Source organism: Delphinus delphis, chromosome 1 (genome assembly GCF_949987515.2).
Source record: "Delphinus delphis chromosome 1, mDelDel1.2, whole genome shotgun sequence".
Taxonomy (NCBI): Eukaryota; Metazoa; Chordata; class Mammalia; order Artiodactyla; family Delphinidae; genus Delphinus; species Delphinus delphis.
This window is the reverse complement of record NC_082683.1, coordinates 151,135,232-151,158,962: the sequence shown is the minus strand read 5'-3', so window position 1 is coordinate 151,158,962 and position 23,731 is coordinate 151,135,232. Positions and strand designations below refer to the sequence as shown.

General features: G+C 45.4%; 3 protein-coding genes and 1 pseudogene across 4 annotated transcripts in view; 2 read left to right on the top strand and 2 right to left on the bottom strand.

Moving 5' to 3' along the window:
• Positions 1-7,165, top strand: part of CNTN2 (contactin 2) — a 31,998-nt gene extending 24,833 nt beyond the window's left edge. The window contains exons 14-19 of one of the 2 annotated variants that reach the window (XR_009516830.1): positions 61-173; positions 1,278-1,464; positions 1,806-1,918; positions 2,401-2,569; positions 2,976-4,177; positions 5,518-7,165. Coding sequence is in view for 1 of the 2 variants with exons in the window: in XM_059996099.1 (XP_059852082.1) it covers positions 61-173; positions 1,278-1,464; positions 1,806-1,918; positions 2,401-2,569; positions 2,976-3,085 (692 nt within the window). In the remaining variant the exon portion in view is untranslated. Of the gene's footprint in view, positions 1-60; positions 174-1,277; positions 1,465-1,805; positions 1,919-2,400; positions 2,570-2,975 lie in introns of both variants that reach the window. The other variant, XM_059996099.1, reaches the window with a different exon arrangement.
• Positions 7,166-9,619: 2,454 nt separating this feature from the next.
• TMEM81 (transmembrane protein 81) lies at positions 9,620-11,096 on the bottom strand. The gene has a single exon (XM_060010275.1). It carries the CDS (start codon positions 10,839-10,841, stop codon positions 10,056-10,058), a length of 786 nt encoding a protein of 261 aa, XP_059866258.1. The 5' UTR covers positions 10,842-11,096; the 3' UTR covers positions 9,620-10,055.
• A 945-nt stretch (positions 11,097-12,041) lies between these two features.
• The window catches only part of RBBP5 (RB binding protein 5, histone lysine methyltransferase complex subunit), a 36,423-nt gene continuing 24,733 nt past the window's right edge, over positions 12,042-23,731 (bottom strand). The window contains exons 10-14 of the mRNA XM_059996092.1: positions 23,219-23,336; positions 21,825-21,894; positions 20,851-21,080; positions 19,937-20,128; positions 12,042-14,441 (exon numbers count right to left, since the gene is read on the bottom strand). Of these exons, the coding sequence (XP_059852075.1) occupies positions 14,413-14,441; positions 19,937-20,128; positions 20,851-21,080; positions 21,825-21,894; positions 23,219-23,336 (639 nt within the window). The 3' untranslated portion in view covers positions 12,042-14,412. The remainder of the gene's footprint in view (positions 14,442-19,936; positions 20,129-20,850; positions 21,081-21,824; positions 21,895-23,218; positions 23,337-23,731) is intronic.
• Positions 15,909-18,936, top strand: LOC138414075 (glycogenin-2 pseudogene; annotated as a pseudogene).

Below are 23,731 nucleotides of genomic sequence, written 5' to 3'. Positions count from 1 at the left end.
CTGCTCTGTAGGGTACAGGGAGTGCCCGGGAACCCAAACCCATTCTGTGTCGGTCTTCAGAACCCAGGGTGGCCCCTACCAAGGTCTGGGCCAAAGGGGTCTCATCCTCAGAGATGAACGTGACCTGGGAACCGGTGCGGCAGGACATGAATGGTATCCTCCTGGGGTATGAGGTGAGCACTGACCTGGGCTGGGAGAGGAAGGGGTCGGGGGGTCAAGGCGCGGGGGCACCTCATGGCTTGCTAGTCCTCCTCCTGGAATCACTCATTCACTAACCAGGCACACAGCACGCAGTCTATGCAGCACCATGGACGCAACCTCAGCTAAGCCCCTCTAGCTGATGCCTGTGGACAGCCTTGAAGTTACTGCTTGGCTCGAGCCGGCACTGGACGCTGTGGGAGCCCAGGGGAGGAGGAGTAGGTCCTGGAAGGGGCGTAGCCTGCCCGTTTCATGCCAGAGCCCAGTTAGCCTGGCATCCTCAGGGCTGCAGAGAACAGCATGGCCTCCTCTATGTACCAGCCGCTCATCCTGTCCCTGAGGAACTCTGGGCCCAGCAGTTTCTGACCCAAGACTTGGGCCCACTGGTGACTCCACACTGGGATACATGCGGGGGTGGATGGAGAGTGAGAAAGCGAGAGGAAGGGAAAGAAGGGCAAGCAGGAAATGTCATTGTCTAAGGGAGAATCATCATACTAGTGATGTTGCCAGTTCCATTCAGGAGAGTCAGCTCTGGGCTTTAGCACAATGGGTTAGGCGAGCCCCACTGAGGAGATAGCTGCAAACTCTGCCATTGATTTGGAAGAATATCTAGAAGGCCTTGGTGTTACGAGGTCTATGACAATGGGTTTGCATTTACTCCGCAGCCCTCATAAGCTTGCTGGAGTGAGGGCTGGGGGACTACTTTGCAAGTACAATGTGCATTTCATAGCCTTTAACAGAGTCCCCACGGGATTCCTTGAATTAATTAAATGGGGTTGGTTTCAGCAGGCCATGGCTAGGTTGAGTCAGTGCCCACACCCCCGCTCCCTCGTTCAGCCCACGTATTAAGCTCTCTCGTTGGACTGGGCACTCTGCTGGGCACCAAGAAGGGAGCAGCCACTTACACCAACTTGTCCCTGCTCCCTTGGAGCTCATGATCTAGTGTCTAGGTTCTGAGACCCGAGACTGAGTTACAAGCACCAGCAAGGAGCAGGATGCAGGTGTCCAGAGCCAGGGTCAGGGTAGCCCCGAGGTCCTGGGTTTGACTGCTGACCCTAGGGTACCCCTGCCCCCTTCAGATCCGCTACTGGAAAGCTGGGGACAAAGAAGCAGCTGCTGACCGAGTGAGGACAGCAGGGCTAGACACCAGTGCCGTAGTCACCGGCCTACACTACAACACCAAGTACCACGTGACTGTGCGGGCCTACAACCGGGCCGGCACTGGGCCTGCCAGCCCTTCCGCCAATGCCACGACCGTGAAGCCCCGTGAGTCCGTCAGCCTGGGTGGGGGTTGGGCGGTATATTTTGGAGGCGGTGCCTCTAGGATCACTCTTTCCCCGAAAGACAAATGCTCCAGCCCACAAGCCCTGGGCAGGACAGAAACGAGGCAGCACGTCTAATAATAACGAGGGAATGGAATTCATGGCCTCTGAATTGCCTCCCTTTTCTCCAAACTTTGTTGGAGTGTGTTTCTCAGGCAGCGGTGACAGAATGTTCTGGGTCCAACTGCTTTGGGAAGACATCTAGACAAAGCCTGGCTAAAAGCAAGGGGGTGAGTGGTGGGGAAACATTGGGAAGTCTCCCCAACTCTCTCCCTCCTCTGGCAGCTCCACGGCGACCCCCTGGCAACATCTCCTGGACTTTCTCGAGCTCCAGTCTTAGTATTAAGTGGGACCCTGTGGTCCCGCTCCGAAATGAGTCTGCAGTCACAGGCTATAAGGTAAGGAAGGGATCAACCAGGCATTGAACGCTGAGGAAGAGCTCACTTGTATTTCTGGCAAACACAAGGGAGCTGCAGTTTCTAGCCAGAAGGATCTGAGTTAGATGTAAGCAGAGAGTTTGGGATTGTGAGAGGCGTGAAATCCATGAGCAGTTCTTCAGGGAGCAGGTAGTAGCGACTAGAAGAAAATGGTATGACTGCGGAAAGACAGGGTTCAAGGGGGCAGCAATGGACTGGGTGAAGTCTGGGTCCTTCTGGTCTAAGGAGTCTGCAGAACCAGTTCAGCTGCTTGCAAGCTTTTCTCTTCCCAGTGGGGAGCTTGTTCAAGAGCCTGGACCTGGTCAACAGGAAACGGGAGGGGTGAGGAGGCAGGACCTCGAGGGCCCAGAACCATATGGGCTCCTCCCATTCCTGGGGCTAGGGAAGAGGAGAATCAGTCCTGGTGTAAGGAAACTCTTGCCTGGCTAACCCCCTTCCCACAGATGCTGTACCAGAACGACTTACACCCGACTCCCACGCTCCACCTCACCAGCAAGAATTGGATAGAAATTGCGGTTCCTGAAGACATTGGCCATGCCCTGGTGCAGATTCGGACCACAGGGCCAGGGGGGGACGGGGTCCCGGCAGAAGTCCACATCGTGAGGAATGGAGGTGCTGTCTCTCCCCTTATCCCCCAGGAGTATCAGGGTCCATCCAGATGCCTGATGCAGGAATCATTCCCACCCAAGCCAGACCCCAACCCAGCCAGTCCCCAAGGGGGAAAAAAGCAGGCAGGCAGGAACCAAGTGCAAAGTAGCCCTGGAACTGCCCTTGCTGCCCCCTCCTTCCCACTCCCAAACATCCCTGAGGGCTGAGGTAAGTGCACTCCTTTCACGGGAACAAGAGCAAAGGTCCTACAAAACACTGCAGAAGGAGGGCTTGAGAACACCTCCCCGTCCTGAAGCCAGCCCTCCGTGAATCTCCTTAGGAAAGGTCTGGATTCTGTCCTGAGGGTGGGACAGGGATGTGCAGGTCCCAGGCCCAGCTCACTCAGCCCATTTCCGCCTGCTGGTTTCAGGCACAAGCATGATGGTGGAGAACTCAGCAGTCTGTCCAGTCCCACATCCTGGCACCGTCCTTTGTCACTCCGTGGCGACACTGATCCTCATAGGCTACCTGGAGCTCTGATCTCGGCACCCCTCCCTCTCTGCCACAGCTGGACACCCACCTCCGATGGACAGAGCCAGCTGGCCCCAGCCCCTTCCCAATGCCAAGGTGGCCCAACACTGTGCCTGAGAATGACTGGTTTTAAATACCTACTTTAAGCAGTGCCCTTTTCGTAGGAGGTAGGATATTTCATATTCTGCCACAGGATAGAACCCATGCGAGGAATTTTTTTCTTTAAAGCAAGAGGCACCAGACAGTAACTTCCATGATGATACTGAACCCTATGCCTGGGCCCTCTACGGTGCCTGGATGGAAGGCAGGCCTACAGGAAGAAGGGGGTTTAAACAGGCATCTGCGCATCAGCGGAGATAGCACTCTGGGACCGCATATGGACTCTGCTCCAGAGAGCGGAGTCCTAAGCCCGGGAACACCGGACAGGAACGGGACAAAGCTTAAACAGCAGCATCTCTCAGTTTAAGGAGAGGGCCAAACCTGGGGACCAGGGACTCTCCTCCTTTCTCCTCTTAAAGGACAGCACGGCTGGACCCTGACATTGTCCTGGATAACTCCCTGGAGGCCCCTGCCACCTACCTTGATGGCTGAGAACCAGTGCTCTGGTGTCTGAGGCCGGGAGCCTGAGCCCCTGCAGCTCCGGGGGGCGACGCTCCCGACTGCTGGGTGGGAGCTAAGAGGGGTTGAGAAGCTGAGACTCCTGGTGGAAAGGGGCACCAGACTTGGCCTGCGGCACAGTCACAATCAAGGTGACGTTGCCCTCTTAGCCAATACTGCCAACCCAACCCTGTCACCCCAGAGTGACAGAAGCCACTACAGGTGGCTGGGTGACTAAAGGGCTTGTCTTGGGCAGCTCCCCCACCGCACCAAGCCCCAGCCTGCACGGTCCCTCGCGGGTTTGAGTAGGAGGCAGGAGTGCCTCCACCGTCCTCCTCCAGCAAAATGCAGCTGTAATTCTGTGTGTCTGGAGTCAGGAGTCTTCTGAGAAGGGCAAAGGATAAATGCGGCCCTACCTGCTCGCAGGAACGCCCTGGGCCACATGGCGACCCGCCCCCAAGGCTGCCTCGGATGCTCTTTTGCATTCCCCCAGAAGACGAAGGGGTAAATAAATGGGACATCTTAGCTTGCGCTCTGGGTGTATTACCAGTCACAGCACGTCAGAGCTGGAAGAGGCTATAGACCTCACTGGGCCCAAGCCACCACTCTACAGATGAGGTAACAGAGTTGGAAGGGGCAGGGCCTTCCTCAGGTCACACAGCCTGTCAATGATGGGGCTGGGATAGCACTCTTCTCCAACCTTCCTGTCCCAGGCTCTTTGTCTACCCAGAGGAAGGGGGCAGTGCTGAATGGCTATGACCTGGTTAAGAAGGTGGTTAAGAAGGGCACTGGGCTATGGAAATTCTTCTTCAAGAGGTGCAGGTGGGTGATGGTGGGGTGCTCGGCATGGCTGGGTCCCAACCCAAGGCGCATGCAGACTACAGGAGACCCCAGTCTTTCTTTGCCTTCTGAGCCTAGCTTCTGCTGGGACCTCAATATGCAGTGCTGGCTTGAAGCCCCCTGCTCCCCTTGCCCTTGCTCCAAGAAAAGAGGCCAAAGCAAGGGCAGGGATTCCCCAAATCCAGGCAGCAGTGGTGGCACAACCAGGAAACTCCAAAGCCTATGTTGTGACAGGTGGCCCTTCACATATAGGAGCAGCGGGACATCTTGTAGGGCACAGGCCCCCTGAGCCTGGTTTCTGTAGTTTACAGTTAGAGCTCTATTTTGTTATGGTTTTTAAATTTTTCAAGTCCTGCTCTATTTTCCTGGGCAGGTTTATGTTGGTGTTTACCCACTACAATTTTTTAAAAATGTAAGCTCACATGCCTTCTCCCTGCCACCACTGAACCTACCAGCCTGCCCCTGGCCCAGGACTGCCTCCTTGGAGCCCTCCAATCAAAACCTCCTCACCTGCTCCCACCCTTCACCCCCATGCGAGGTGCTGGGGGCTCAGCTGAGTGACCATTCTTCCACTGCAGGGACCCAAACTTGTCCTAGCATCCACCCTGGTCCCCCATGGCTGTGATCTGGCCTGTACCCAGCTCTATCAGAAAGGGGATGCTGAAAGTAGAAAACCTCCTTCCAGGGTTTAGCCGATTCTTTCCTCACTGCCTCGGCTGCGGGAGGAGCAGCAAAGGGACAGGTGTCTAGATGCTGGGCCGAGAGGGCTGACCTCGACTGCCACAGGGACTCACCTGTGCAGCTGGCGGCTGCAGCCCCTAAGCTTGCTTGAGGCAAGAGAGAACGACTGAGAGTCTTAGTTCTGTGGAGGCACACAGACCCTCTGGGAAACCCAGGAAGGGTTTTTCTAACTAGGAGAACTCAGCCTCAGGAAAACGTAAGCCCCGTGCAGGAAGAACTTGTTTGGGGGACACAGAGCTGGACTAAAATGGATGTTCCTGCAGGCCAAGACTCAGGCAGAGTGCTGGTTAAGACTGAATAAGACAGCAGGTGGCTTGAGGACACGCAGGCACGTGAAGGGGAACAGCCTGTTGGTGACGTGGCTGCCCAGGAGCTGGTGTGGAGGCAGAAGAAGAGATCAGACGGCTTCTCAGAGTCCCTTCCTGCCCAAGAGGCCCGACTGTTGCCTTCGCTGCCCGCACGCGCTGAGGCTCGCTCCTGCTGTGGTAACGACTCGATCCTGGATCTCTCCCCTCTCACACGCCAAGCCCCAGACAGGCAACCAAGGGGAAACAGCCACAAACCAGTACTTCACCCTACAGCTCAGTGGCCAGCAAGTGCCTGAGGACTAGGGACAGGCAGCGCTTCAGGGCTCGGGAGAGTCTCCGTTCTGTGTACATTGGGGCTCAGCCTATAGCGCCCTTTGCCCCAGCCCTGGCTGCTCAGCCCTGGTTGCTCCAACAGCCCAGATGTATACCTCACCCTTGGGGGGAGGGCAGCTCTCTTCAGGTGGAGTCTCAGGGCCCAGCGCGATTGGGTTACCTACTTTCATCCAGGGAATCAAATGATACAGGTGGTCCCAGGGAACAGGAGGGCCATGGGGTGGGGGGGCTCTTTTTGATAAAATGACAGGAGAGCCATCAGAAAAAACATCTTCAAGGAGACCCTGGACTGAGTAATTGAGGGGCTTCTTCCTTTTGTAGGGACCTCTGAGAAATTTTGACAGCTGTTTGTCTTGGGGTCTAGGGTAGGTGAAGACTGGAGGGGACGCTGCAAGTGTCCGTCAGGGCTGGGATTCTTGGAATCAGAAGGTGCTCAGCACAGGAAGAGTCTTGGAGCTCCTGCCCGCTGCAGCATGCAGGGGGGAGTGACTGCAGTCACAGTCATTTATGGGGCAAGGCTCACCCCAGGCATTCTTTTCCCAGCATATACTGCTGCCTCTTGGCAGTCGCAGGAGCCAGGCTAGTCTACTCTGGGCAAGAGCCCGAGCTGGCTCTAGAATGTTTCACTCCCTTCATCTCTTCTCCAGCTAGAGGTCTGTGTGCTTCCTGATCTCAGAATATAACAGCCTACTGGGCTCCTCTGTATCGGAGGGATAAACAGTATCCTCAAACCTGGGTTTGAGGCACAGGTGCAGCTATTTCCCTGGCTCAGACCTAACCTGGGCTTCATCCTGGAGATGAGCAAGGTTGCCAGAGAGGCTCCTGGAGTGGCATGAGGGATTAGATGGGCACTTTTAAGGAACTTCAAAGAGCTCCATGGAAAGAGGTGCTTGGTAGCTGTATATATGGTCATAGGCTTTGGGAAGGCAGGACAATAAAGGGAAACTGGAGAGGAAAAAAAAAAATGGGTCTGATAGCTTTCCCCAGAGCCCTAGGAAGCCTCATGCCCTCAGATGGGGTGCACCCTGCTTTGGCCCCCAGACTCCAACTGACCCACCCCCTCCAGGGCCTGCATAGCTTAGAAAAACTCACAGTTGGGCAAGGGTTGGGGCTTCACTGGACCACTGACTTAACTCAGTTTTTGTTAAAATGGACCCGCTCCCACTGACCTACTGTCTGTCTCTCTTACACTTCTTATAATGGTAGTTATTTATTGACTCTGGTAGCAGGCAGTTCTTAAATAAAGACGGTTTCTCAACCTGCTGAGGCAGCTGGCACCAGCTGTGCGTGTTTTTATCCTCAGACTAAAGAGTATCTCCTTGTCCTGTTCTCTAACCCTAGGCTTTTACCCAACACCTTCAGCCTTCACACAGTCACCGCTAAGGAAGTCACAACACACGGTCCATATTGCTTCATTCAGTCCTGGGAGGGGAGAAAAATTAGGCCAAGCAACTTTAAGGCAGGCCTCAGCAGAGCAGGCATTCTCCTAGGCTGGCTGGCTTTACCTAACAGGATGGGCAGTAAACAGTGCTCATCTGATGGTACTGCTCAAGCTTCCCTGATTTTTAAGACATTTGAGGTACAGGTTTCTCCCGCTCCTCAAAAGTAGAGTGTTCCTATGAAATCTTTCTTAAGCTGAAATGGTGTAAAGCAAAGGAGCAATTACCTTTTTTTTGAAACAGTGAAAATCCTTCAGATTTCTTTTCAGTTAGCGAAAACAGGTACTAACGTAGGTTTCTCCTAAAACCAAAGTGGTGGAAAGTGAACTTTCAAAAAGCGGGGGATACCTGTACTGACTCAGCAGTACCAAAGGGAAGTCTTCTCCCTGCGGAGACATAGTGACCCCCACCTGGTGAGAAGGTGCCTCTAGCCTCTCTTCACAACAACCAAAAGAATTTGAATTTCTAGTCACATTTTCCAGCTGCAACACTACCATGCAAGGACATGCTCAAAGTCAAGTGGGACCACACCAAAAGGACAAAGGAGTTGGCTTGAAGGGACTTCTGGCCAAAACTGGGAACAATCTGAACATCAAAAATATGACAACAGTAATGGATTATATATAATTCACTGAATATAAAAGAGAATTCATTGAAACGTCAGAAGAATAAAAAGAATAGCATTTCTTTACAGAAAAATGCAGGGTAATAAATACAAAAATGAATTTAAAGAATCCATCATTTTGCAATCCCCAGCACGTAATAATAAGGCAAAGACCATGAATGGATTCTAAAACGCTTGTGAACGTTTTTTAGAAACCAGATAATCACAAAGCATCACCCCACAGATTACAAAAGGAAAACATATACAGGTCCACCACTGGAGAGATCTGGCAGTCACCACCTTAACCAAACGATCAAGCTTAGCATCAACCATGGGTCACCCTGACATTGTGCCTCCCGAGGTCATGCAATAAGTACATATTATTTTCGCTGGGCTCTTGTCAAAAATGTTTAAGATTCATTCCTCAGGAATCTACTCATGAGGAAATAATTGTGGGACACTATGCAAGACAAATGGCCTCTTCAATATGAATGTCATGAAAAAAAGAAAAGTAGGGGATCTGTTGTAAAATAAGACTTAAGAGAAATAATAATCAAATGTAATACGTGAACCTTCATTTGATCCTAGATCAAACATCAAGTTAAAAGTTCTAATATTTTAGAAATTGGGAGAAACGAAGTATCAACTATTTGTAAGATTAGGAAACTGTTAGTGTGATGAAGTCATTGTAGTTATACAGGTGAACGTCCTTATTAGGAGATGCATACATGATTTAGGGGTAAAAGGTCACAATGTCTGTGACTAGCTTTCAAGTGCTTCACATAAAATCAATATGTATTTAGAGAGGAAGAGAACTGGAGCAAAACATTTGCAATCGGTGAATCCAGTTAAAGGGTCTGTGGATGTCATCAAACCTTTCTTTCAACTTTTCTATGGGTTGGACTTTATTTTTATATATAAAATAGAAGAAATAACAGAGATCCACTGGTCATAATTTAAATTGAATTAGCATCCTCAGGTTAGGGCTCAGGAATCTTATTTTTCAAAAGCTCATTCGGGTGATTCAGACACACGGCCAGAGAAGATAACCACTGGTCCAAGTCTTGTTTCTGCTACTTCCTCTGTGCTGAGAAAAAAGGGGAAGAAATGCTAATTATCTCATATAGAATTAGCTCAGCTGGCGGCCCAAGAGCAATTTCCCTGATAGTTCCACAAGCCAAGGCAATTATCTCAGACACAGTTTGAATGGTCTCTGAAGGTCTTAAGATTGGTTTTCCTGTTGAGGAAGGAAGGTACTAGTCCTCCGTTACGGGGCCTTGGCTGCTGTAAGAAACCTCCAGCAGCACAAGCTTCAGGGCACTGAAAGAGCTAGAAGGACAGGAACAGGGAGCAAGCCTAGGAACTGTTCAGGGGCAATCTACCAGCTGAAGAATCCAGTGTTTCACCAGGAATTCAACTTAGCACTGAGCACAAAGGTTTCACCTGGGAGTGTATAAGGGGTGCAAATAATTTATTAACATTTAGTGACTGTCTCTTACATACCTGAGTCAGAAGTCATTACTAACACCCTCGGCTCTGCCACACATGGGCATATGCCCCCAACAAAGCGATATGTTCAATGTCTATTCTAAAAACGCTGGTGTAAGTTTAACCCCAAACCAGACTGATTATGGGACAATTTAAACAACTGCAAGAAATTTTAAACTAAAGGGCAGAAAAGGTTAGGTTTCCATACAGCTACTGGGAATTGTTTTTATTGAAGAGGAAAAAAACACTTTCACTAGAAAAGCTATTATATCCTTCTACACGATTATACTGCTCGGAAGGGAGATCAAGGTAGGGAGGCATACAAGTTGTAAAGGGTAGAAAATGAATGCAAACTTGGAAGACAGAACTCTTCCCAGGAGCAGGGAGATGCCTGCAGTCAGGTTTCCTGGGTACCTAGTGGGCAGAGACTGGAAGAGATCCATCTGGGACACAGAGTTAGGGAATATTGCCCACAGCTACCATGATGTTGCCCCGCATCACAACCCCCACTCACTCCTGTGGTAGTGGAAGCCCCCCCACTTAGTTAATCCACAATCCGGCAGGCAGAACACTCCCCTGAAAAGCTAGTTCGGCTTCCTGAGCAGCCAGCCCTTCGGCAGCAAGGTTTGTCAGGTCTCAAGGATGGCACTGCTGTGGATCACCCTCAGTGCACCGCACAGGGCGATGCTCACCAACACGCCACCAGTCACACCACTGGCAATTCCTATCCCCACAGCTATGGTCACCTTCTTTTTCCACGGTGGGCGCTGAGGCCTGGAATAGTTGTCCAGATTCACTTCCAGGCCCTCATCTACTAACTTCTGATCCTCAGTAAGGGACTGATGGAAATTCAGGTTCACCAAGTCAGGAGGAAGGACCCTCAGCCCGAAATAGAGCCTCTTGACAAGTCTCAAGTTCTTTAACAGCTGCACGTCACACCGGTAGGTCCCAGAGTCATACTCCTGAGCGGACTGAAACTTTATAAAGTGGGAACTGGCTCGGAAGGGTTTGAAGACTTCATCATCAGTTGAGATGATACCCCGAGCAAGTCTCCAGGTGAATCGGAAAGCTTCCTGTCCAACCTCCAGGATGTCTGAACTCAGACAGCTCAGCTTAAATTCCTGCCCTATGAGAACGGTGAAATGGAGCATTCCACAGATCCAGTTGGTCAGACATTCCAAGCGCTGAGACTTACACTTCCTTCTCACTCCATCAGGGCCCACCTCACAGACGGTCTCCTCCTTATAGCCAAGGCCACAGGTGACAGTACAGGTTGTGGCATTGACAATAACTTTCCCCACAGCTTCTTGCAGTTTCTCAGGAATGGCCAGTGTTTTAGGTAAAGTCACCACCAAAGGGAGATAGAAGGCCAACACCAGGTTCCCAAGGATGAAACTAGTGGCCAAAGTCTTCATGTCTTAGTAGGCATTTCACCACCCTCAGCCAACACCCGACGTGTTCCAGCTAAATCCTCCGCAACGTAATTTAATTCCTTCGACATGAGATAGCCTTCAAAGTCGAAAGATATGATGCATGCATTGTCAATAAAACAATACAACTTAATAAAAGTCCAGTCCTTATTAACAGGGGAGGCCACACGGCAGAAAAAATGTCACAAGGTTGTTGCTTTACTATCACTACTTGTTAACAACCACCTTACCAGTCTTCATTCTTTTCCCATCCTTTTAATGCATTTAAGTCCACCTCTTGGGAAACAAAGATGAAAAGACTTCAGAAGCTGAAGTGAATTTCCAAATTACCTCAATGTATAGTAAGGCTGTACCATTCCTCACCCTTTCCCCTCCCCTCCAAATTGTAGGCTCTGAATTCAAAGGTTTCAAAATACCAGCTAAATCTGCCCAAATAAGAAATCAAATACCAAGTCTAAAAAAAAAAAAGAGAGGATTAACTTGAATTAAGTTATTATTAACTTTAAATGCTCCTAAACCTTCTATAAAAAGGATTAAGAACTCTGGACTGAGAGGCAAGTGATTCACCCTTCCTGAATTTGTTTCCTCCTTTGTAAATTAAGACCTCCTTGCCTATTTCAGGAAGGTCACTTTGAGCATCAAAAGTGATAAACTGTACATGAAAACACTTTGTAAAGTGTGTAAGGAATTTTAAAAAGAAATGAAAATTCACGAAGGCAAGGGCCAAATGGGCTTTTAGAATCAATGCTTAGCAGCAAGACAGGCGATGTTAAATGCAGCTCCTCTCCCACTTCTAGGCACTCTTCGTTCCTAAGGGTACCGAAGATATATTCTGGGGGAGAGGATATATAATTCTTCCTGACTCTCAGTCCAGTCCCCCCAACCCCATAGAACGAGAAAGGAGCTCATCATTCACTTGGGTCAAAGTTGCTATGCAACAGCTATGATGTCAAAAAAGATTCTCAGTCACATAACAGGATTATTAAGTAGACACTCAGATTTGGAGATGATTAAAATCAAAGACTTAAATAGACTTTATGAAACATCTTATTCTTTAGGAGACAATAAGTATTCGATGGATTTCAAGGCTATTTAATCTAGGGAGAAAAAGTGCTAATGAAGAGGAATTTATCTGTACTTACACTTTAAGAAAGGTCCTTGGAAGGCAGGAACTTCCTGGCAAGAGTTTTTGTAAGCTCCACAATGTCTCCTAGCACTGAGGCCTCTACAGAGTAGTTATACACTTACTGAGCTAAGGAATTGGAAGAGAGGGCATTCCTACATGATCCTTTTTTCACTAACTTTTTGCTTGAATTGTTTCTTTATATTCTTGTCCAAAGGCAGGTATCTGGACTACCTGGCCACTCCTTAGCCCTTCCAGCTGTTATTTCTACACGGAGAAGATCTAATATCAACAAAGTAAGCTGCATTTTCTGTTGTACAGAGTGAAGTGGCCGGTGACTTTCAGAAGTGATCAGTGTCTACAAACACACACCTACACCTGTTCTTTAATAAACATCAGGTTTTATTTACAAAGCATTAAAGCTTCAGCAAGAAGTACCCAAGGCTAAGTCTCATCTCGTACAAAACTACAGAACATTAGAAAACAAAACACTGGGGGGTGGGCAGGTGACAAAAGGGAAAAAGAATATGCATATATTGTACAAATCGAGAAAATCAAACTGAAATAGACAGAAGGTTTTAGGAGCTGAAACAAATTCCAAAAGCATAAATAATTATTAGGAGCTGCTGCCAGAGACACTCTGACAGGGCTGAAGTTGACTTTCTCAGTAGCCGGTTTAGGAGGTGGACAGAGCTTGAACATCCCAATGCTCAGGCAGAGGACCCCCAGCTACTCTGCATGTGGAAATAAGGCAGAAACCTCTTGTATCACACAGTTTGCATACTACTGCACTGTACAGTACAAAGAGAAACAAAATGGAAATAATGTCTGCAAAACAAAAACATGTCTAGTGACCCACCTACCAATCTCAACCACTGGTCTAATATGAAATAGGAAATGAAATTCACAAAATGAGCATCTGAGGAAAAAGCAGTGGCATCTAAAAATATAGACATTTTGCCACTGACTCAGGGAGAGCTCTTGCTTCAACTACTGAACGTTTTGGTTCTAAAGATGGAATGGAAGAGGCTCTTGTTGATGTGTTCTACTTTGATTTCTATGCTAAAATCCAAAAGGTAATCACCTCGTTTGGCTACCTATCGGAGCAACCACCAACTGACAGAGATTTCCCAACAAGCACAGTGTTTAACTCTCCTTTGAAAATACTGTGAAAATGATGATCCAGATTAAGCACTTCCAGGCAGCTCAAAGCTCTGCTCAAGAGAGGCTGGAGAGGCCCCTCCCTCCACACCTGGTTTCTTCACTCTGGATTTTCAGAGAATTTCAAACACCTAGTGTACACATCCATCCAATCTGCTACTTTTTATACAAAGAACAGCAAAAGCAAAAATTAAAATTTTTTTTTAAAAAGCTAAGCAACCTTTCACAGAAAGGAAGTGACTGGAAACATGTAGGAAGGAAAAGGGGTGTGGATACAAGGAGGGGAAATGCAATGACTGATGGGAAGGACAGATGTCCACGAGCAATGATAAAAAAAAAAGGTGCTTAGATTTTTTGATTTGAACTGTGTTGTCATTGCTTTGATTTTGGACGGTTTTATTTTAGTCCTTGCATAGATTCCCCCACCCCCAGCAAAAAAGAAGTCTGCTGAGAGACACCTCGGTTTGTTTCTGGCTCTGGAAGCCAGTACAGGTAAAGCAATATAAACTACTGATGATTCTTTGCTGGAGACAAATGAACTAGCTATCTTCAAAAACCATGATTAATGAGAATGAACCAATACTGGAGGGAACCATGCAATGAAAAGGATACAAAGAAAAACCTGACTCTCTTATAGCTCAACTTCTGGAGCAAAATGTTACAGTATGTGAACAAAGAGGGGGCCTTTCTTATCTTTCTTTCCTTTTGGAAAATCTGAAATCTTTCCAGCACTTTCTTTTCTGCCCATCTTTGTAATACAATACGGAAATATAGGAGGTATCTGGTGAGTGGGTAAGTTTAAAAATGGAAGAAAGAATGTGCAACAGACGTTTTTCTAGGATACAGGCAGCAAAATTACAGATAAGAACAAGTCACTCAAGGACGTGCACTGTGGAGGGAAGGAAAGTAGGAGATAGGAAATGACAGGCCGAAATGGTGCTGGGTACAGTAAAGACAGACAAGCAAAACAGGAATCTCTTCTCCAGCAACATAACAAGCATTAAAGTTTAAATGAGTCAAAACTCCTGTTTGATGTCTTCACAAATCCTCATTCCTGAGAGCCTATTTGGACTTATGCTTGAAAGGGAAGGGGACATATATTCTTCTTCCTTAATTCAATTCTTCATTCAAACATAAAATTCACTCCTTCCACCTCCTGGGTGGAAGACAGAGGCCTTTGTTTTAAATTAAAGTCAATCTCAAATGACTGACCACAGTGTCCAGAGGCCACACGATGGCAAAGTAGGGAAGAACAAAGAACTTCAAGGGCCTTCATAACAGTTCTGAGATCGCTCCCCCTGCTAAAGAGATGAGACATAAAAAGATTTCTTTTAGCATCAACTTAGACCAGTTACTTTCAAGAACACAAATACAGATGCTGGACGATGCATTACAAGCACACATGGGCTAAGAACTTCCCCCCTTTAAGTTAAAACCAACTCCAACTCCCAATTACTCTTTACTGAAGCAACAAATAATCCAAACCCCACCCTCCCTCAGTACTTTTCTCAGCACTGCCCCAAAGGGAGAAAAAAAGGCAAAATGATCAGACTTCTACACATTTTCCAAGCTTCTAACCATTCTCCAAGGTGTTAACATACAATGCTTCACATTCCAAAAAGTGCAGTTAAGTAGAGGAAAGGAAATTCTAGGGTACTACTGCCTCTTTCAATCTTTCATATACTAAACTAATTCGCCACTAAATGATTAAAGGTGAGCAACAAACCCTTTTCCAAACACCCTTGTTCCTTAAATGATACTCTCAGCTCCTCAGAATCCCAAATATGGTGAAATGTTAATGAAAACTACTGTTGGCATTTCTATGCGCCAACAACTGATCAATAAATAAAATCCTAAATAGTAAAATCAAATGAACACTTCCCTGATTACTCCATAGAAGCTGTTCAATCTCTGAGGGACATCCTTAAATGGGTTGCTGTGAAATATTAACTAGGAAGTGTAAAAAGAGATCAAGGTGAAGAAAGTCCTCCCAGTGTCATCTGGAATGGGGAAGAACATTCCACTTGAAGGTAAAATAGTTAAAAATAATTGCCCAAGTTGTAAAAAAAAAAAAAAAAAAAAAAGTACCCATTTATAAACCTTGCTTTTAACCTGATTTTAAATAAGTTCAAGCACAGATGAAAACTGGCAATAAAAATAAATTCCAATTTGCCTGAGAAGAGACTGAAATTATGAGATACAAACTCTCCTGGATGCTACATGTTAAAAATCAAATTTAAACTTTATATAGTTCAGTAAGATAAAAAGTATATTTAAGCATCTGTTTTTCAGATCTTTCAACATAAAATATAATAATTAACTTCTTGAATTGATTTTTTTAAAAATCGTGAGATAAAAGAATCTACTCCACAGGGCTCAGTAACAGGCCTTTAACACTTTAAGGCTAGCTTCTCTGACTGTTTCCACAGGTACCCTAACCAATCTAGTTTAACAGTTTAAAAAAAGACAACATTGACATTTTAAGCCTAACTCATGAGAGGAAAAAGTGGCTTGCATTAATAATGGGCACTCAAGATGACTAATGAGCTACATCATTATACTGATTATCTGAGGTCAGTTAATGTTTTTTCTTTAATCGCTCTCTTTCCTGTGAACAGACCAAAAACAAAGCTTGTTGAGGCATCAGGCAACAAACCAATACCAGAGCAAGCAAGTCTGTGAGCAAGATAAGATACACAGCAACAGCAACAAAGCAGAAGATCTCCAGGCTACTTAAAAATCTGCCCCAAGTATTATTTACCCGCAACATGACAGAAATCTCCAGTAATATAAAATTAAGAAAAATTCAGCTAATGGTAAACAGCTGTTATTGGTACCTCCCCAAAGCAGCCAAGCCAGGGTGGCTTAAGAAAACACTTAATTTTCAAACATTACCTTAGTCAGCTAATAAGACCACACAGAATGAGAATACCCAACTAGCCATCTAAAAATATGATTTTAGCAGGAATTCATAAATTAGTCTTTGAGAGACTGATCATTTTTCAAAAAGGGCGCGGGGGGGGGGGGGGGGAAGCCCCTACCAATCATTTAAAACAATCAGATTCAGCAAGTGAACAGAACATAGTTCAGAGGCCCAGGGTGGGGGGCCAGCACCAGGAGGGCAGTGGTGCAGCCAAAGGCAGGGAAATCAGCGCGAGGCCTGTCGGCCCCCAGAAGTGGCACCTCTGCTCAGTTTGGCCTCAACAGACCATTCCCTTCATGCCCACCAACCCACAAGGCCTTTAGACCACATATGTGACAGACCACAACTTTGTCACACTTGCTACCGAGGGTGTTTACTGCCAAGGAGCCCTACTTCTAGGGCAATCTTTGAGCGGTCACAGGGCAACCGGGACACTGGTGGCTCTGCTCACATCTCAAGTTTCGATCCTGAGGACTGTCCTCTGCAGAGTATCTAATAAGGTAACCAGGGGGAATCTGATAGATGGTGCTATGTCGATCTGGACTTTCTGAAAAGTCCCCGGCTCAGGGTTACCCTTAAGCTTCACTGATGGGTCCTCCCTCATCACAGAAAGTGTGTCTTCGTGGATGTGAGTCCACTGGTACTGTTCAATACTGATGAGCTGTTTGATAGGGAAGAATTTTCTACAGTCTCAGATTCCAGATGGCTAGATTACTTCTATTGGCGGTCTATGTGTCTTCCAACTGTCGCCTGAAATGCATAATATCCTGTTGCAACATGCAACAGACTATAGCAGCTTTGTCAGGCCTATCAGGGCTTACTGAACAGTTTCTTCAGTAACTGATGAATTGCAGATATTAACAAACAGCTGGCATTTATCTAACTTGAGCAGTAGCCTACACCTACAATCTGCCTTCAAATGACTTGGCTCTAATGCAAAAGCAGGGCATTTGCGGGGAGGTCCACAAAGCACTGGATCTATAAATACACCCATCAGACTGAACTAATCTTTCAAGATGGTTCAGCCTCAGCCACTGAGGATCAGGATTCATTTCTTAATATCTGGTGGAAAATCCACAGTGACAGCATGCTGCTTTTTACTGAAACTCTCCAAGGTGTGGAAGAACGTGAGACATAAAGTTTTTATTACCTCAGAGGCCTGGGGGAGCTATGTGAAAATGAACAGCATGTGTCAGCCAGCCTCTGCCTGCTCTGGGCCCTCCAAGCTGAAAATGGTATTGGATGAAGCACCACCCTCGCCCGAAGAAACCCACACAAAAGGTATGACAGGTTGTCCTGAAACTGAGACTTCTAATGGCGCGCTATATGATACTCAGTTTCAGCACTCTCCCCCAGACTCACAGCCTTCATAAAGACCCAAACCACACTGCAGCTAGTGGCTAAAAGCCCTTCTGAGGAAGTGTCAGGACTAAACCACAATGCCTTTTTTGAGGTTTCTTAATGATCCTGCTCCTCAGCACACTCGGGAGTTTGATCTGGCCATTTCAGTTTTGGAGATTTCCATTCAGGAAAAGGCCAAGGAACCAAGGCAAGAGAAGAAGAAGATGGGAAGAAGGAAGTAGAGGTTACACGGGGAAGTATGCGATGCAGATAATCATGAGAAGTTGGTGAAATGTTTGCAGTAATCTAGACAGTTGTTTTGTCTGTGTGGTGTCAGAAAGCGTATCATCACCCTGGCCTTGTTATGTAAAAGTCTCCTCTAGTCCTTTCAAAGGGTGAAGCCGTTAAAATAACTGCCTCCATTTAAGGCTGACCAACTCAAGTCCCTGATAACAATAATGAAGAAAATAAAAATCCAGTCTGAAGCACCCTGCTGTTTCAAGACACAGGTTCTAGCCTTTAACGAGGTCGGTACCTTTTTTAACCTTGTCAGCTGAGTGAGTGGGAATAAACTTCTAATAGGCCATTGATAATGATATCCAGTCTTGCTAGAAGGAGTTTTGAAATGCTGACATGTACAAACACTATGTATTTCACACACAGATCAAAATTTCAATGCAGTATTTTGAAAACTTCAGGGAATAAAAAGGCCCATTCCTTTACGGCTAAGTAAACTTTCTAAGCAAACTTTCTAACATCTCATTTACATGTTTTTGAAGCATAGCTAAAAAATACCACTGCTGTTATACTCTAAGCTGTAAAATGTAACAGTACTTCATGGTACCTTTGACAAAAACCCAATTTGAGAAATGTCAAAAATATTTAGTAACTGTTAGTGATCATATCAGCTATAATTAAAAGTTGAAATCACTGTATTATAGAGAGAAAATTTTAGTTTTTAAAAACTTCAAATGGTTTATTTGCCATACACTTAGTATTAAAAAGCGAATGATTACTTACAGATAGATTCTGAAGATGCTGGGAAAGTATGTCTTAGAGTATTTCAATTAATTCAATATGTTTGCCTACATTTGAAATCACCCTGAAGCATTTCAGCTCTTGGGGCCAGGGAAATCTATTTGAACTTCAAATTGTTTCTTCTATAGTGGCATCTGCTTATGCAAGAAGTGGGTTATGGAAGGATGGATTTTATTTACATTAGTCAATTACTGACATGCAATCTTTGCTGGCAATGTCCATATAACTCTTCCAGGCTATTTTTAAAAATATACAGACATGGCCCTAAGTGGACTGAATGTGGAGATGGTAACTGATTATCGGTGGAGTACCATAAATATTGTTGCTGGGAAAAAAAATGCTAGTGCTCCAATGGTATGGTGTTGGACTATGAAAGTCTAAATCTAGTGAACTTGAGGGGGAATACTCAAAATGATGACTAATTGAGTCTGTTTCAGCTTCTCTGCAGAAGAGAATTCATGTTCACAATGATTAACTGGCTTAAGGAACTCTGTTTTGCATATCATCACATTTGGATTAACACAATTAAAATTTTAAAGTGGGGAAAAAAAAACCCTAAACACAAACACTGATATTTTGTTAGTCCTGCCTCTGAATCTACTGACCTAGCCACAGAAAACTGAGAGTAATGTATTAACTAAAGCAGTGCCTAAATATAAAACAAAACAAAAAGTTTCCAAAGCCCAACAATATTTGAGCAGAAATGAACTTGAGTTTGCTTACTATTTTCCAAACAAAAGACCATTTAGCCTAGATTCACAAGTATTTGACTGGAAATTGAAACTGTTCTCCATCCTCCAATAAAAATCCCTCAATTATATAGAAGTGAGAAAACAGTAAGTTTCAAGAGGCTTAGGTGTTAAGAAGCTACAAAGTTTGTCTTTTTGGTAATCTCCTGTTTGAAAAAACAAAACACCTCATCTTCTTCCTTAACATGATGGTACTACAAACAACTCCATCACTGCTTCTAGACTACTGAAAGAGAGAAAAACACCACCTCTGGGATTTGAACAATTTGAAGAGAGAGAAAAAAGATGCTACAGTTAAATGGTCAAGGGCTGTATAAAGAAGTTCATATTTCTGGTTATCTGTTTGGATCTTTCATTTGAGACAAAACAAAAAACCTAGGAGCAAACACAGATTAAAAAAATGAATTAAACCAGGGGTTCTTACCCTTTTTCAGGTCACAGATTCCTACAGGAATCCAGTGAAATGTACAGGCATCTTCCCCCAAAAATTATTCATAAAATATTTTGCATAAGACCAAGGGAATGGAGATCCCCTGAAACCTGGTTATAGACCCAAGGTTAAGAGCCACTGAATTAAGCCAAATCTGGTTTAGCCTGCCCTCAGCAGTAGTTTAAAACTCAGAGAATATCTGCCACTGGGGAAAAGGAGGGAAGGAAGGAAAAAATGCTGCAGTTAAACGGAGTCAGGGGCTGTACAAAGCAAGGCCACGAAGCAAGCCAGACAGTGCTCCCAATGTGTCCTTACCTGTCAAGGGCTGGCTGAGCTCCGCCTGCACTTTACCCTTCGCTGATCCTTCCAGAGGTAAACCTCTGTCCCCTTTGTAGAGTTTCGGTTTAAATGGAGAATCTTTCTCTTTACCTTTTGATCCTTTAGGCCGGCCTGCTTGCTTCTTCTTGGATTTGCCATCCCCCTTCACACCCAGTAGTGGATGGACTTCTGTAAAAGGACAGATAGGCAAAGAAAGAAATCCACACATCACCCCAACTGAGTATGTGCCATGCCACCTATCCATGAGCAAAGAATTCTGCTCTTGCATCTCAGGTCCACTAATACAAGAAGAAAAGTTTGTTTTGTTTATTAATTATAAACTACAGAAGTGTGGCTATTAAATGAGAAATAGTTCCTTGGCCACATGGCCTATGTGATTCATACGAAGCCACAGCAGCTCTAAATGGAAAAGGTAGCTCAAAGACACACTGACACTTTATCACACAAGCCACAACAGGAATGCACATGTGCACACTGGCATGTGAGAGCAGAAAGGGAATGGGCTTTGGTACGCAACAGGCCAGACTCAACCATGTAATTAAGAAGGCTTCTAGAGTCAGACTGTAAAAGTAGGTAGGAAGAATTAAGGTTGTCCAAGTCTGACTGGTACTTTACTACCTAATGAGAATCTTGGGGGAGAGGTAGGGTATTTAAACAAACTGAGCCAGATGTCAGACTTAAAGTATGTCATCTGAGGCAAAGTACTGAGGGCAGAATCTCCCCATTTTAAAAGAGACGTGAAGCAGATGAAATTATTACAAAGTTGTAAAGCACTATAAAAAAGACTCATGGGAAAATTCCTTTAAGGGAAAATCACCCAAACAGGAAATTACCAGATTGTGCTAGAGAGTGGCCTCTGTCAGGCGAGGGAGAGAAAATGTGGCTCTTACCATCATTTGGTACTCCTTGCAGTTCAATATTGGTTGTTTTGGGTTTCTTCTTAGGTGGCTGGGACCCATCTGTTGAAGACTGCCTCTTCTTCTCTGAACTAGCCCCTTCGTCCATCAAGGAGGTTTGGACTGCATCCGGTGGGGGGCCATAAGGATTTTCTTCTGGGTCTTCTACCTCAGGGGCAATGGGTAAATATAATAGAGCCTTTGAATCTTCCAGCTCTTCATCACTATTTGGAACAGGATCAGAAAAGGGATAGGAAAAAAGAGGAGAAAGTTGCTTAAACCGTGAACCCTTCCTCTAGGGCAGAATCATCTAACCATAAGCAACATGTATGGATCTAAAATTTCAAGAAAGCCAAGACAAATAAAAAGAAATCAGACAGGGGCTTCCCTGGTGGTACAGTGGTTAAGAATCCGCCTACCAATGCAGGGGACACAGGTTCGAGCACTGGTCCGGGAAGATCCCACATGCCGCAGAGCAACTAAGCCCATGCGCCACAACTACTGAGCCTGTGCTCTAAAGCTCGCGAGCCACAACTACTGAAGCCCACGTGCCACAACTACTGAAGCCCATGCACCTAGAGCCCGTGCTCCACAACAAGAGAAGCCACCGCAGCGAGAAGCCCGCGCACCACAACAAAGAGTAGCCCCTGCTCGCTGCCACTAGAGAAAGCCCGCGCGCAGCAACGAAGACCCAACGCAGCCAAAAATAAATAAATAAACTTTTAAAAAAGGAAATCAGACAACACAATTAATAAAATCAGTAGTAAAAATAAACGGCATAAACAAATTATTTCACTTCCTTAAGATTTTTCTATCAAGGGAGAAGGGAAGGGATTTCTTGCGCACCAAAGGAGTTATCTCTGAGGTCAAAGGCAGATGGGCCTGAAGGAAGAGCCGGGGAACTGAGCAGCACAACCAGAGACTGAGGAGGAGGAGCACCCCAGGCCCAGCCTTCAGCGGCAGCTCACCTGCTACAGAAGGCGGCAATAGGGTCCACACTGGTGACATCCACTTCCTCATCCTCTGCAGCATCAGCCCCTGCAGGACAAAAACACAGCAGAGGTGTGAGAAGAAGTAGAAAACTGCTTTTTACATATAGCTTATGGTTTTCATAAACTGAAATCCAGGAGAAACAAAGGAGGAAAACCAAACAGTTTGTTTTACTTAGTCGTTCTGCAAATATTTACTGAATTTCCACCACACGCTAGGCACTGGGAATAGAGCAATGCCCCAGGAAGTTGGGAACGGTTCTTCAGTAAAAATTTTAGAAGTCTAACTGGGGAGACACATACACACAGATAATTTCAGTTCCAGAATCTGTTCCTGTTACTGTAGCACAGTAAGTGCTGCAGTAAAGGTTTGTGCAATGTGCCAAGGAGATGGGAAGGAGAAAGAACTTCTGCGGAAGTTTGGGAAGGCTTCGTACAACACAGTCCAATAACACGAATACAATCCAGAATATACTGCAGCCCTGACGGTCTTTCTAAGGCACAGGAGGCATGTAAGTTATCTAATATCACAAAAGTGAGGACCAGCACTTTCAAGCTGGAGAGAACTAATTTCAATCCCAATTCCCCGATTCCTGACATCATCAAGTGGCCCAGCAGTCAATGACCCGTGGCATTAATTACTCAAGCTGACAGTGCCAACTGGGCACATTAAGCATTCATACACACAAACCCCTGCCAGATGCAAAGCCCTGTGTTTAGACAACGATGGGGCTATAAAATGAAATCTTTATTCTCAAGTAACTTCCTATCTAGAAGTTCAGAAGCCAAGAGATAAAAATAACAATGATCACGATCATAATCATAATAGAAGAGAACATCTGAATGCTCATTATGGCCTAGACACTATAGTGAGCCCTTTACATGAATTATCTCATTTATTCCCCACAACCCTAAAAGGCAGGTGCTATTGTTATCCTTATTTTACAGAAAAGGAAGTTCAGGTTTAAAGAATAAGTATTCTGCCCAAGGCGGTCTGACTCCAGAGCCCATGCTCTTTACCTTCATCTTACTGACAAAGGAGTGACAATACGCAAACAGCAGCTGAGCACCCAGCGTGTGTGGGTGGCTTTGTTAGGTGCCCCATGCAAATCCTCATTTAATCATCTGCAATTAGTCAGGAAATACAAAGTGAAACGTTAAGAGAGCTGCTTGAGCCCTAGGAACGCCCATGTAAACCCTGAGTCAATGCCTTACAAATAAATATTCTAAAAACACTGTCAAAACTGTGTAAGCTTAGGAAAAAAAATTAGACTAAGTGCTGAAATGAATCTTCAACACAAATTAAGAATGAGTACTGAGTAAAACAATCATTTTTCCTTTGGGAAATACTACCTGCAATTGAGAAATATTACCTGTCTGTTCAGGCTCACTCTTATCTTCATCTTCAATATCAAACTCTGATTCCCTTTCTTCATATTCTACATTTTCATCCAATTCTTTGAAGTCTGGCGCAAATGCACTCCAATTTTCCTATGCCACAGACAAAACATACTACTTAACTGTGTGAGAAAGCAGCGGTCTGTAACCTAGACATTAATGATATAAATAAAAGGACTGACCATGAACAAGACTCAAAATTCTGAGATCAAATTTGGCAGATAATAAAAATTAGGTGTCTACAGTTTTATTACCTTAAGGCATTTCCTATCTTAAACATTCCATGGTATTAACTGTAGTTCTTTCATAAATAACAGCCTTCTTTAATCTTTTTAAGATGTAATTCTGAGGTAAAATGTTAAGTTTTCTTCTGAGTACACTGATTACAAATATAATTAAAGGTGTTCAAAATAAAACCAAGATGTAAAACAGAAGCTAACTGAACTGAAAATAAGAAAAGCACAAGAAAACTCTATCTCAGATGAGCA